The 13874-nt window shown below is 45.6% G+C and overlaps 1 protein-coding gene across 1 annotated transcript in view; it reads right to left on the reverse strand.

The window, feature by feature from the left end:
- LOC104067393 (RNA-binding protein 44) overlaps window positions 1–13874 on the reverse strand; it is a 41411-nt gene that overhangs the window by 19993 nt on the left and 7544 nt on the right. Inside the window, exons 9-12 of the mRNA XM_054070562.1 lie at window positions 12921–13066; window positions 12665–12806; window positions 10794–10895; window positions 7964–8261 (exon numbers count right to left, since the gene is read on the reverse strand). Coding sequence (XP_053926537.1) covers window positions 7964–8261; window positions 10794–10895; window positions 12665–12806; window positions 12921–13066 — 688 coding nt within the window. The remainder of the gene's footprint in view (window positions 1–7963; window positions 8262–10793; window positions 10896–12664; window positions 12807–12920; window positions 13067–13874) is intronic.

The following is a 13874-nucleotide window of genomic DNA, read 5'->3' on the forward strand; positions in this document are numbered from 1 at the left end:
TGGGGGTAACTATAAAACAGCAGCAAAAAGTCAAACACTCCCATCCAAGCAAAAACTAAACGACTATAAATCATCAAAGCATCAGCTCGGTGGATCAGTCACCACGTTCCCTCACAGACACAAGAGGATGCCAAAATTAAAACCTCGGATATCCTTTTGGGTCTCTTAATTAGGTTCAGCTGTATGCAAAATAGCTCATTAGAGATGGCTGGGGAAAAACCCCATCTATTTATTTGGCTTTGAGCAATAAAATGAAGGGGAATAAGCGTTCCAGAAGCAGGGTTCCACTGGATGAAGTTCCCCTTTTCTACACCGAGTTAATAAATCAGATTAAAGGCATTTACATCCTGTGTGGAAAGGACAAGTCCAGTTCTCCTAAATATCAAAGTGATTAATTTTCTGAGGATTCAAGGGATTTAAGAAACATGGAAATGCTTTAGGATGGTGTAAGGCTTCCAAAGCACTAAATTAACGCAAGACAGAACGACTTACAAAAGCATCAAGCAATTGACTCAACAAGCCCATGGAAAACAGTTTCTCCAGCCCCTCCGGTTGAATCCCTGCCATGCCAGGATATGCGCAGGAAGCACTGACACTGCTGCACTATGCTATTCCTCTCCCAAGGTCAATATGCTACAGAGCACCTCAGAAAGCAATTTTCTTGCCCCTACAGCATAACAGACGAGCCCTCCCCAATGAACATCATTCTGAGACAGGTTTGCACGTTAATGGCTCCTGTAAATGCAGAATATTGGATTAAAATTAAAATGTAAACCAAATGCTGCTACTATGCAAGGCATCGCCCAGCACAGGACAGTCCTACTCAGCTGAGTTACGAGGGATTCCCTTCTTCATAGAATCATGGAATGGTTTGGGTTGGAAGGGACCTCAAAGCCTGTCCAGTTCCAACCCCCTGCCACAGGCAGGGACGCCTCCCACTGGATCTGGTTGCTTAAAGTCCCATCCAATCTGGCCTTGAACACCTCCAGGGATGGGGCAGCCACCACTGCTCTGGGAAACATGAGCCACGGCATCATACCCTCACAGGAAATCATTTCTTCCTGATACGTCCTCTCAATCTCCCTCTCTTAGCTTCAAACCATTTCCCCTTGTTCTGTCCCTGCCCTCCCTGATCAAGAGCCCCTCCTCAGCTTTCCTGAAGCCCCTTTCAGTACTAGAAGGCCATGATAAGGTACCTCTGGAGCCTCCTCTTCTCCAGGCTGAACAACCCCAACTCTCTGAGTGTCCTTGTGTGGGAGGTGTTCCAGCTCTTGGATCATCTCTGTGGCCTCTTCTGGACTCGCTCTAACAGATCCATGTCTTCCCTGTGCTGAGGGCTCCAGAACTGAACATAGGGCTCCAGGGTTCTCACAACAGTAGAGGGGCAGAATCCCCTCTTTCTCCCTGCTGCTCCCACTGCTTTGGATACAGCCCAGGACACCGTCTGGCTTTCTGGGCTGTAAGCACATGCTGTCATCTCATGCTGAGCTTCTCATCCCCCAGCACCCCAAGTCCTTCTCCTCAGGACTGCTCTCAATCCATTCCCTGCCCAGCCTGTAGTTATGCTTGGGATTGCTACAACTCCGGTGCAGGACCTTCACTTGGCCTTGTTGAACATCACGAGGCTCGCACGGGCTCACCTCTCAAGCCTGTCCAGGTCCTTCCGGATGGCATCTAGGATTGCTGTTAAATAATATTAACTAATTAACACATGGAAACAGGTTGTTCAAAGAGCCAGGACCTGGGTGCAATTTTTCTCCTTGCCTCGGTTTCCCATATGTATCAGCACGAGTTACCATACGTCCTTGATAATTATCAGCAGCAGCCAAGCAAGTCTCCAGGAACAGGACTTATCCCACATGTCCCCAAGCTGAATTCTGCACAGGGCAGAAAGACAAATATTTTGCTTTCCCAAAAAAAATCATTTAGTAAGTAAAATAAAATCAAAACCAGCTGAGAAGGAGGGAAGGAGAATGTGTATCAAAATGTAGGCATGCTGAAACCCAACTGCTGGCTGACTGCACATCAGGGGAGGGGAAAGTCTGCCATGAGCAGCCAGTTATAAAGATAATTAGATCCTTAATGAATAGCGTGATCTTCTTAAAAATAATCCACCTTGATTAAAATAATGGAGGAAGACTGCAGTTTTTACACATGTGCTGAAGATTTGGATGATAGAGCCTCCGTGTCACCCCTTCCTAGTTCAAATTGGGTCTGACTGTTTCCCACCACCAAACGTCAGCTCGCTGAACAAGATGACCTGAACTGGGGATCCCCATGGAATTCCACACACCCACAAAGAGAAGGTGCTGCAGCTTCCAGAGGCTGAAGGGATGGCACTCCGGGGAACCAGCCACAGTGGCTTCCAGCATCAGCATCCTAGCACCAAGACTTCTGCTATAGAGTTGTTTTTAAAATAGTAACAAGGCACGGGATGCCACTAGAGATGAGATCTTCGTTTGGTCTCAAAGCTGAGCTGGTCTTGCAGAAAGTCAGGGAGAAAAGAGCAGCCATCACACTGAGGATCTCAAGACCGTGCTAAAGGCAAACACGTTCTTCTCCCCCTGCCCCCAGACTATTCTTTCTTGCAGCGATTGCAGTTGATTGAGGCTATAATAAGAACAGGGAAACTAACACCAAGGTTAAAAGTGTCTGGCATCAGTTAGGAGACAACATGCTTCAATCCCTTGGTTCAGGTTTCAACGGGTTTGTGTGCATTAAACATGGATTATTCTGCTACGTGGAGCTATGAGCTGCCTTTGAGATAAAAAAAAAAATAGGTTCCTGGGCAAATATTATTCACTGAAACAGAGTGCCTATAAATAAGCACATAAAAAAATTATAAAAATTAATCAGGGAGAAAACCAAAATAAATAGCTGCTCTGTCTTCTTGGTGCATTCACAGAATCACTAAATGGTTTGGATCGGAAGGGACCTCAAAGCCCATCCAGTTCCACCCTCCCCCCATGGGCAGAGACACCTCCCACTGGATCAGGTTGCTCAAAGCCCCATCCAACCTGACCTTGAACACCTCCAGGGATGGGGCAGCCACCACTGCTCTGGGCAGCCTGGGCCAGGGACTCACAACCCTCAGTGTGAACAATTTCTTCCTAATGTCTAATCTCAATCTTCCCCTTCCAATTTAAAGCCATTCCCCCTCATCCTATCACTCCAGGCCATTGTAAAAAGCCCCTCCCCAGCTTTCCTGGAGCCCCTTTCAGTACTGGAAGCTGCTCTGCGTTCTCCCTGGAGCCTTCTCTTCTCCAGGGTGAACAACCCCAACTCCCTCAGCCTGTCCTCATAGCAGAGATACTCCAGCCCTCAGATCATCTCAGTGGCCTCCTCTGGACCCATTCCAACGGTTCCATAACCTGCTTCTCCTATGTTGGGGATTCCAGAACTGGACATAAAACTCCAGGTGAGTATCATCACAGGCTGCAAAGAACAGCAGTCTGACTAAATGCTTCCAATATACAGTTTCCAGACTAAAATCTGTCACTGAGACACATGAGCAGCCCGGTAATAATTTATTGTCCTTTTTAACAGGTTTCTCAATAAGGTTTTCTTTCTTTCCAGCTCAATAATGTCCACAGACAGCACTTCTCTGCAACTCATCACACAAAGCGCTGCCATTTTCCCAGCAAATGTTACCTAAAGGATACGGAGAAGCCCAGAGCGATCACATCCCACCCTTGGCTGAAATCCAGCGCTGCCAGAGGTTTTCAGCCAGGCTGCTGCCCATGTCCTGACACAGAGCCCTGCTGGGCTGCTTTCCCAGGGTGCCAGGCTGTGGCCTGAAACCCTGAAAAGCTCAAGCTGAAGAAGGGCGGAGACAACGGACCGAAACCGTTAAGCAGGTTCGTTACTGGATTTGCTGATTAAAAGCACTGAGCTCGTAGGCAGCACCCACAGCAGAGTATTGGCACCTTGGGCTTGGGATTCCCCAGTACTCACCTATCCAGAGCAGGAATATGCCCAGCAAACCCCAGCCGTGATTTTCTTTTAGGAGAGGAAAAAGTATTGACCAAGTCAAAACTTGCCGCATATCCCCTGTAGAAGCAGTTTCTAATGCTCCTCTACCCCAAACCCAGTGCTGCCCCGCAGTGTTTTCATTCCTCACTCGGCAAGAGGTCTGTACCAGGAAGGAATGCGACCGCAGCCATCACTTTGGGGCCAGAACCTCCCCCAAACATGCCTGCTAACTCCGATGGAGCCAGACTGGTGACAGAGGCAGAAGGAACTTGCTAGTGCAAGGCATTAACTCCGGATTCCCACCTGCAGGTTTCCAAGACCTCCCTCAACTCTGTAATGACCCGATGACGATTTCCAGCCCTGTGAAAACATGAAGAATGCCAACCCCATTTTTAGCAATTATGAGGGCTCTAATTTCATTCCAGGTCATGGCATTTATATTTTCATTACCCGCAACCTCCAGGGTCATTACAAATACAAGATTACAGTGTCAGCGCTTAACAGCTGTTTAATTCAACAGTATTTCTGAGTTAATAAACGCAATTCAATTTCTCAAAGCCAAGTGGCTTCCTGACTGGATAACACAGCTGGTATCTGACAAACCTATGCACCTCCAGTTTCTACAGGAATAGAGCTGCCATGTAAGGGAGTGGAATGGCAAACTACACAGTGGAAGTAGTTTCTTTTTCACTACTCACATACTTTTCTTTTAATGCATCGCATCCTCTCCATCTCAGAGATGCTATGAAGAGGAGGAGGAATGTTTTACTTCACTGTCAGGGACACACTCTAAATATTTAGGAGGATTTGCCCAGAGTAGCCTTCAATTAGGCTTTAAAGCAAGACAAAGTATTTTTCTAAAAGAGATGCTCAGGCTCAGAGCACATGCAGGCATCACCAAGCATGCTTTGGGGTGAGGGAAGACACAAATAATCCTAATGCACCACACAATTTTGCTGTAGCAGTGCAGCCGCCTGGCTCTCAAAGCCACTCCTGCTGCCAGGCACAGGTTTCCCTCTCTTGTTACTTCTAGTGTTAATGTTCTCTTATTACTGTTATTTTTGAGTCCAGGAAATTCAAGAGATTGGGTGACTACAGCCGCAAAGCGCTGACTGATAGCATTAATCCATGAGATGCAATGGTTTAGGGATGGGTACAAGGCAAAGGGAATACACGGGTGTACAGGTATGTACAGAAAACCCAAAGCATCTCCTTTCACTTCCGCCTCCTTTCCCTGAGACATCGTGGGCCAAAGCCCAAGGATCAAAGTTGCAATGCTTAAATGAGTTAAGACAATTTAAACCACTCCACAGAACTCCAAAGGTTTTAAGTTGCTTCCTTTTCTCCTGACTCCAGGGGTCCTAGCAGCAAAGCAGAGGATACAAAGGCATTCATAATTTTGTATTTTCCAGGACAGATCATAAATGGTGCCAATGACTGTTTCGTTTTTTAAGAAAACATCATTTTCTGTAAAACATACAAAAAGTATGTACAGCACATACAGAAGATGCAGGGAGTCAGTGTGATATTAATGTTTTACTGGCCTCATTTGCAATTCCCTCTTATCCCTTTCAATAATACAGCTACCTAAACCCGAAAGAAATCGAAGCAGAACAGCACAGCACTGTGTGCAACCAGAAACAGGCACAGGAACAGACAGCAAACACCGGCATGGGGAATATCTATCCCCATGGGATCTCCAGCCACCCGCTAGCACGTATGTGAGAAGCACCGAGCATCACCTGGTCCTTCTCATGCCCACCAGGATCCTCGGGCACACACACGGATGCTACTGGCACGTCCCCGCACCTCACTCCAGCAAGTAGTGCAGCACTAATGCCACCCAACTCTGTGCAAACCTGTGTGGGGTTTAGCAAGGTTTTCCTGTTAACTCTCAGCTGTCTAACCTTGACCTGGCTCCGAGCCATAATCCTGCTTCATAAATCATCACCAGCAATGACAAGGCTCCTTGTGAAACCCAGCCCTCAGGTAACCACTTCAACACCAAAATAAGGCTGCAGAGCATGGTGGTGATCACCTGTGCTCCCAATAATGATGAGCAAGAGCATGGCTCATTCCTTCCTCTCTGAGCAGCCTCTGCAGGGAACCACAGCCAAAAACCAGAAAAAGCCAAATTTTACCTCTAATGGAAGCAGTTACCGTGGGATACAGCTGGATCTCAGGCCTGCTGAATGAGACCAGGGTTATTTTTAAGCAGTCAATGCCTTGACCATCACTGCTTTTTAAAGACTCCACAGCTGGCTGTAAAGTTGCTTGACTTGAGCTCTAAGAAAAAGGCTTGAGCTGCAAGAAAAAGGCTTTTCTTGCATAAGAGGAAAGCTCAACTGATACTGCCAGGATCTGGATCCCAGCTTCAGTAGGCCAGGGGGTTACGGGAGCAGGGAGAGGGTTTGTGTCAGTCTTTCATGGCTCAGATCGCGCGCAAGCTTGGGAGTCAACAGCTTTGAGCTGCCAGAGGAAAGCTCTCCAGTTGGACAATAAGGTGGGGGGGGAACAAGACAGGGGCTCGGTCCCCGCTACCGAGAATTCCAGCGGTGGCTTTGGGCACAAGTCAGGAAGGATGCTGGAAGCTCCTAGCTCACATCAGGAGTTGCTACACTCTGACTCAATGGAGAAATGAGCAACTGGGAGGCACAACAGAACAGTATCAGCCTTAATCCAGCTGCCCTTGTTTTATTCTCGATGCCAGCCTTCCTGGACCAGGACCCATCTCCATTAATTTAGCTCTGGGGAGGAGATCATCACAAACCACTGCTCAACGCTCACCCTTCACAAACCTCTCAACCATTTGCAAGGGAAGCTGCTTTAGTGACAAAGGAAGCTGTCCAAGAGCGTGTCCCAAGGCAGCAGCAGGGCTCATGGGCTGGCAGTAAAAACAGCAACATGCAGATTTCTGCATGGGATTGCTCCTTCCTCAGTCAGGCACCCGGAGTCTTTCCCTGCCACTGAGCAAGGAGAACACACTTCATCTAACAGCATGTTCTCCTCCTCATGAATAACTGCCAGCTAAAGAGTAGTAAATAGTTAATTAGGTGGTACAGAGACCACTACATGCAGCACAGCTCAATGCATTATTCACCAGGGTTTGGAGGAGAAAACCGTCACGGGAGAGTGAAGGGGAAAAAGGACAAATCTATGCTTCCTCAAAGATGATTTTGATTTCATATAAGATCAGCGTCAGGATGAACATATGTGGTTTCCCTTCTAAGTAACCTTAAATAAACACACATCTTATAGAAAGTACCAAGACGTGATCCTGCTGAGCTTTCTGCTGCAGATATTTAGGGTACAAGCACAGCACAAGTCTCTACCTGTTGCATCTGAAATGCTAAGGACAAAGGAACCATGGCATGCAGCGTCCTGTGAAAATAGCCAGGCAATGCACGAACTTCCAACTTGATTTAAAGTTGATCTGCTAAACCCAGCACACCCAACCTCAGCTTGGAAAGAGCACTCCTGGCTGCATCCTCTCCCCGCATTTCAGAAACAGGGAAAGAGAGGCTCTGAAAGCACACTCTTAGTAATTACTTCCTAATTCTGAAACAAATGGCAGGGAACACCTTCCAGCATGGACACTCTTTGGTAAATCTCACTTACCCAACAGAAAATGTCCCACAACCAAGGCTGTGTCCAGTGGCATCATCATCTGGCATACCCTGGGGCTACAGTAGATGTTTTATTATGTCCTATTGCTTTGGAATGATTTCCACCTGCTTTCGGAGTTGCTAGCCAATCTCAGCTGGAGACTGTGGATTTCTGAACAGGTCAGCAGGTGATCGTAAGGTCAGGAGGAGGTCATCAGTGCTGCACACCTGTTCCTGGTGCTACAAACCCATATTCGTGGCCGCACAGCTGCCGCCGGTGCCACAAACCCATTCCGCATGCCTGCTCTCGAGGCTGTACACCCATTCCCAGCGCCGCACGCCCGCTCCCAGGGCAGAGGCAGCGCACTCCCCGGGTTTGCACTTACCGAGGAGGAAGCAGAGGAAGCGGCGCGGGAGCAGGGCCATCGCCGCCGGGAGCGGGGCGGCCGCTGCAGAGGCGGGCCCGGCAGCGCACGGCGCGGCACGGCCCGGGACACCGCCCCACCGTGCCGGTGTTGGGAGCGCGTCGCCTTCCCGAGGGGCTCCGCAGGCAGCGCTGCCTCCTTCTGCTCCGGGCAGGGATGCGGGGAGGGAGCAGGAGTTCAGCTGGGAAGCACCGAGAAACCCTTTCCTCTCACGCCTCCTCCTGAGCCCTCCTTCCAGCCCCACTAATGGCATTTCGCTCTAGCCGAAGGCTAAAATCCATCCCTTCCCTTTCTCTCCTCAGCGGCGAACGCGAACGTAGAGAAGGCAATGCAATTATGAGAAGAAAACGTTTTGTGGCTTTGGTGGTTTTTTTTACTGCGTGGAAACCCAGTCCTGAGCTTGCAGAGCTCCACCTGCAGCCGGCAGCGGAATCCGTGCCCGGAGAGGAGAGTGCCTGCTTGGGCTCCCCAGGAGCAACCCTGGGATGAAGATGGGCCCTTGGGAAGTTGCTGTGCCAGCAAGCCAGAGCTCCAGCTGTGGGAGCTCTGCCCCACACACCAGCTCTCCCAGTTTAAGTCAGCTCTTCCCTTCAAAGGCAGAAGAACAAGGGGCAGGAAAACTTAATTGAACACCACAGCGTGCTAACTTCAGTGTTTTCCATCGCATCCATTTTGCTTTCCCCGTAGAAATAAAACAGCTTGTTCTAGTTCTATCCCACACTATTAATAGAGAGCAAAGCCTCCACCTGCTTTCATCTTGGTATGAATGGAGAAGAACCAAAGTCGAGGCTTTCCCGCAGCTCCAGGGCCAGGTCCGCAGCACAGGCTGGGGCTCGGAAAACGTTACCTAATGGTGGTTCTGCTGAAAGGAGAAGGAAGGGACAAAATCAGAAAACAGCAGAACACTGGCACAATAGTTTGAAGAAGGAATGTTAACCTTTATTTTCAACAGCAAATGCAGCTGAGAGGGAGAATAAGGTACAATAGAGAGCAAGCAATGGACAACAGCGATGTACTGGCTTGTTGTGGAACGTCACAGCGCGAGCCTGTCCATGTCGATCAGCGATAATTCTCCTCACCCCCTGACCAGACACGTACACCTAAGCTGCCTTTCCTTCCTTTAGCAGAAGAGGATTTAAAATCTAGACCTCTTCTGTACAGTAATGATACTGGCAAACACAAAAGACTGGATACTCGCAGCTTTCCTCTTACCCTCTGTATCAACAAAAGCCAAAAGTCTCTGGGAGCACGTTGCTTCCCACTAACACCAGCCCGTGGGACACAAAAAGAGGATTTAAAAGCTCATCAACAGAACTGGAATACAAGACAACAAAATGCCATGTTCTGAAAGAAAAATATTAATGCCCAGGCTCCATCCTGAAGAAAACATTTGACCATATTGCCACACTGCAGTCTGCAGCACGCTTCCGAATCAAAACGGACACGAGATGACTGTGCTGCAGCCAGGGATTATGAAACCCAGCCGACCAGCGCTGGCAGCTCCGAAGCCTGGTTTTCTAAAATGAAACCCTCGCTGCCTCCCCTGCTCCTCCCTGGTATTCAGAGGATACATGGAATTGCTACACACTATTCCAAATCAGAATATCTGGAAGCATGAGGGTGTTGGCTATTTATTAACATCTTTACAGCTACCACCACACCTAAAATTAAGGGGCATACAAGAATCAGGGGTTGTTTCAACCTAGCAGAGCCCTGCCGGTATGAGAGAAGTCTTCCTTCACTCAAGTGGAATCTTTACCTTAAAGAAAACTGTTGAAATGCTTGAACAAACTTCAGAGAACAATAAAACTTCAAAAAGTTATAAGCAGTAAAACATCCCAAACTGACCTTCAGGTTATATTCTCTTGGATAAGGCTGCACATCGTGCAGTGACATTACATGAATTTTCATTGAGACCTGCTGAAATAAACCAAAATAGAAACACAGCACGCTCTCGGAACAAGCTGGAGCATAGGACTTGCAAAACTCTTCCTAAGGGAGATGATGGATTGTTGACCATCAGAAAGCCATCTATTGAAATACAAAAAAAAGAAACAAACAAAGCAGTGGGTATATTTTGCACTCAAACGGAAATAAAAGAAACATCAGCAGTTTTAGGATCCCAGACCACTACTGGAAGCTACAATCTTACTGCAGAAGTACACAGAAGAGTGAGGCTTCCTAGCTTGAAGGACAGCATGAAGGAAATGACTCCAATAAAATAAAATATATAGTCTTTATGCAACAAATCATATCTGGCAGTAATTTTTTAATTAATTCAATTAATTCAAAATTAAGTTATCAAATCATCATTTAGGTACATAAGCTCTGTGCATTTCTTTGTTTCTCAAAGCACTGTTGTAGTTACGCTTTGACAAAACCTGTCTCCATTGGTCTGAGTTTAAATTTTCACTACAGATCACTCATTTCACAGAAAACTTCCAAGCGTGGACTGATATTTAATGCTGCAAGTGATTTTTATAGCATCACAACTCCTGTTAACTGCTGCCCACCAGGAGGTTCAGGAAACAGATAAAGGTTGTGTGCTGTTCAGGTAAATACGACAGCCGCTCACTGATGAGAATACAAAAGGACCCTCCAGCTGAAAGCCTAACTTCCCATTTCTAGTGAAGTTACACCTTCAAAATTAACATATACACAGGATCTGTAAACAGATGTCCAACTCTGGGCTAAGTCAGCCAAAGGAAGGAGCTGGATTAAATTCAGCTTTAAAGTAACATACATTATAACTTGTTACACATTAAATAGTCTGCAGTACAGCTTGACATACAAGTACTATCTGTACAACTCTGGACATTTCATCCGCTTGCAAGGACTCCAAGGTGGCATTTCTCAGTGGACACGGACCCTTCAGGAAAGCCTGAAGCTGTACCTGTACCACAATCAGCATAGGTGAGCTATCAGCAGAATCACCCTTTCTTAAACACATCACAGATTGGTTCCTTACTACAGAAAGAAGAGAATTCTTTTTTCCCATTCCTTACTAATAAACTTTGCTGTTTCCCAGCTCCCTCATGGTGGAAGTAAAAATGGTTACTGGTCACCATCTCTTTAGCAAAGCAACAGAAAGATATACTATCATAGAAAGTTATGAACATGAAACCCACACACCAATAAAATAAAAATCACTTGACAAGGAAAGCACAACACATTGGGGCTGTCAAGACTTTACTGACTGACATACTTTCAAGTGTAAGAATTTCTTGGTTTTAATGAGTTTATGTGTGCAGGCCTGCGGAAGTCAGACAGTAGATTAACATGACGACTTTTCCACATACTCATCCGTAGAGGCAGCTGTAAAAGTTCAAAGGACAGTCAAATGCCAAACAAACAAACCTAGGTTACACAAACCCTTTCAACAGGAACTCAGCCAAACGTGCTCGTTGGTTGAGATTCTTTCATGCTCTTTTTCATTTATGCTATGTGTAAAATCCAGTCCTATGTCTGTGTATTTGGCACAGTCTACAGGCAGGCTTTCTGTAGGACTTTTCCAGCCACTTGTATTAAATTCCCAGAACAACAACTGGGATGAACGACCTATAAGCATTTATTTATTGCTACTAGGGAAGCTTTTCTAGCCCAGGCTTCTGCTTTGTCTTACTGGGCAGAATCTCTCTACTTCTATCACAGTTCTACTACGTAACTCACAGCAGTTCTGTTTAAGTTAAGGCTGTGCTGTGGTTTACTCGTGCACTACAGTAACACACACGCAGGCACTTGAGCAGGAGAATTTAATCTCACAAACAACGTCTAGTTTGCTGGGAAAGCTACTCAGCTATGTAAAACTATTAACATAAACCTAACACTACTCATCCTGAAGAGTTGGTCTTGATTAAAACCAGACTGACTCCTTCAAACAGGAGCTTTGAGACCAAAATCAGAGCATTAAGAATTTGGTGCTGCATTGGGAAGAAATACTGCAGAAGAATAAATATCATACAACAGGATAGGCTGTGTTTGTGGGCAAAAGAGAAGCTGGAGCACTACTAAGAAGGTATTGGACAGTGCGGGAAACCTGGGCCGGCCCTGCTAGCAGCCCTAAAGCAAGGGGAATACCAAGCTTAGTAGGAGACTGAAACAAGCGCTAACTCAAGGATGTCTCCTACAGGAGAATGTATGTACGTGTCCTGGAATTCTGAGCTGTGGCTTTAGCTGTTCAGCTGGCTTCAGCATCCAGTGCTGTGACATCATGCAAGATGTCCTTTAACATGAAAAAACCTGAAAGACAGACAACCTTACTCTGTTAGATCGGTAGTCTAGAACTGAATCTCATAAGACAGACAGAAATCATCATTTTTTAAACTAAACTGAACCTATGCTGGCATTTCTTCACGGCATGCTATGAAAGGACTGGCCATTAGGTGTCACCTTTGCACAGAATATGTATGATGATCTCCACTCAGTTAATACAACAGTCTGCATAATAAAAACCCCAATATACCAAGTTTCATAGAGCACAGACCTAGCAAGCTAATCTGATCCTCTGCAAACTTGTTATCAGTCCCTAGGAACCACTGTTTCAGTGGATTCATTCAGATCCTTCTTGCAGAGCTTTATGCTAAGTTACAGGCTACACAGCTACACAAATTCAAGTGGGTTTTATTTCACCCTTTTTCTGTAGGTTTGAATACTCACTTATTTACATTCCTTCTCCGACCCACAACTGGGGGTTGATTCCGTCAGAACTACAGAGGTCCTTTCCACAATAGAATTGATGGACAAGCCGCTTAGGACACCTTTGTTATTTTTCTTCACCTCCACCAATGCAGCCACAATTTTGTCTCTATATGAATAAAAGAAAGAACTGTTTACATCACATTTTGTGCAATACATTTAGTTCCCGTGGATATCAGATCCTTTACAAGTCCAGGCAGAAAAGAGATCCAGATGCTGTTACCTGCTGGCGGCTGGGTGAATTTCTTGAAGTTTATTCATTAACTTGGTAAAGCTGCTCAAGTTCGGTGCATTAGGAGAAATAAAGGCATCACAGGAACTTGTGGAGAGAGGAGATGGGGTTTTCTGCTGCAAGTTTTCTCTAATATTCTGGAATTGCATCAAAATAAGCAAAACTTGAATGGGTTAGAGTATTGTACAAGTAATACAACATTTTTTTACTACTAATAAATATCCCTGTTATGGGAAAAGGAAAAAGTGACAGGTACAGATTCAGATCAATATCTTCTTCTAATACGCTGGTCATATGGACTCGCTCTCAAAGGTTCTTTCCAACCAAATGATTCTACAATTCTATATTATGCAATCTGTGAATTAGAAATAAGGCTACTACATGTATTTATAGGTAACTGACATTCTGCTACATTGAATTAGATCCGATTCCTCTGTTTCAGAGGACTAGCATGTTCAAAGGTAAATCCCCAAAGCAGCATATCTATATAGGTTATGAGCAACCAGCAATTAATCACTAGCTTTGCTTTATCCTGCAAGCACCAGCCTCAAGAAATAATAAAAAAAAAAGTATTTCTATATTCAGTGTTTCTTACATCTATATTTAAAACTCCAGAGTTTCCCCTCTAATATCCCAAAATCTTTCCAGATTGGGTAAAAAAAAATCTTTCCAGATTTGTGTAAAAAACACAAATCATCGACTTTAAAAAGTGTTACAAGTTGAAAATCGAAAGAGGAGAAAAGCAAGAAGAAAAACCCAGCACAAATGGCTAGGTTACCAAATGGCCATTACCAAATGGCTTAGGATTAAGAAAAAAAGAAGTATCACGATTTGACACAGAGACTCTCGATCCTCTGCAACACTCCAGAAATTTATTACTAATATATAACATGTTTCCCTATCCTAACACCATTCAGATATACTAAGTGCAACATGTTACGGAAT

Source organism: Cuculus canorus, chromosome 6 (genome assembly GCF_017976375.1).
Source record: "Cuculus canorus isolate bCucCan1 chromosome 6, bCucCan1.pri, whole genome shotgun sequence".
NCBI lineage: Eukaryota > Metazoa > Chordata > Aves > Cuculiformes > Cuculidae > Cuculus > Cuculus canorus.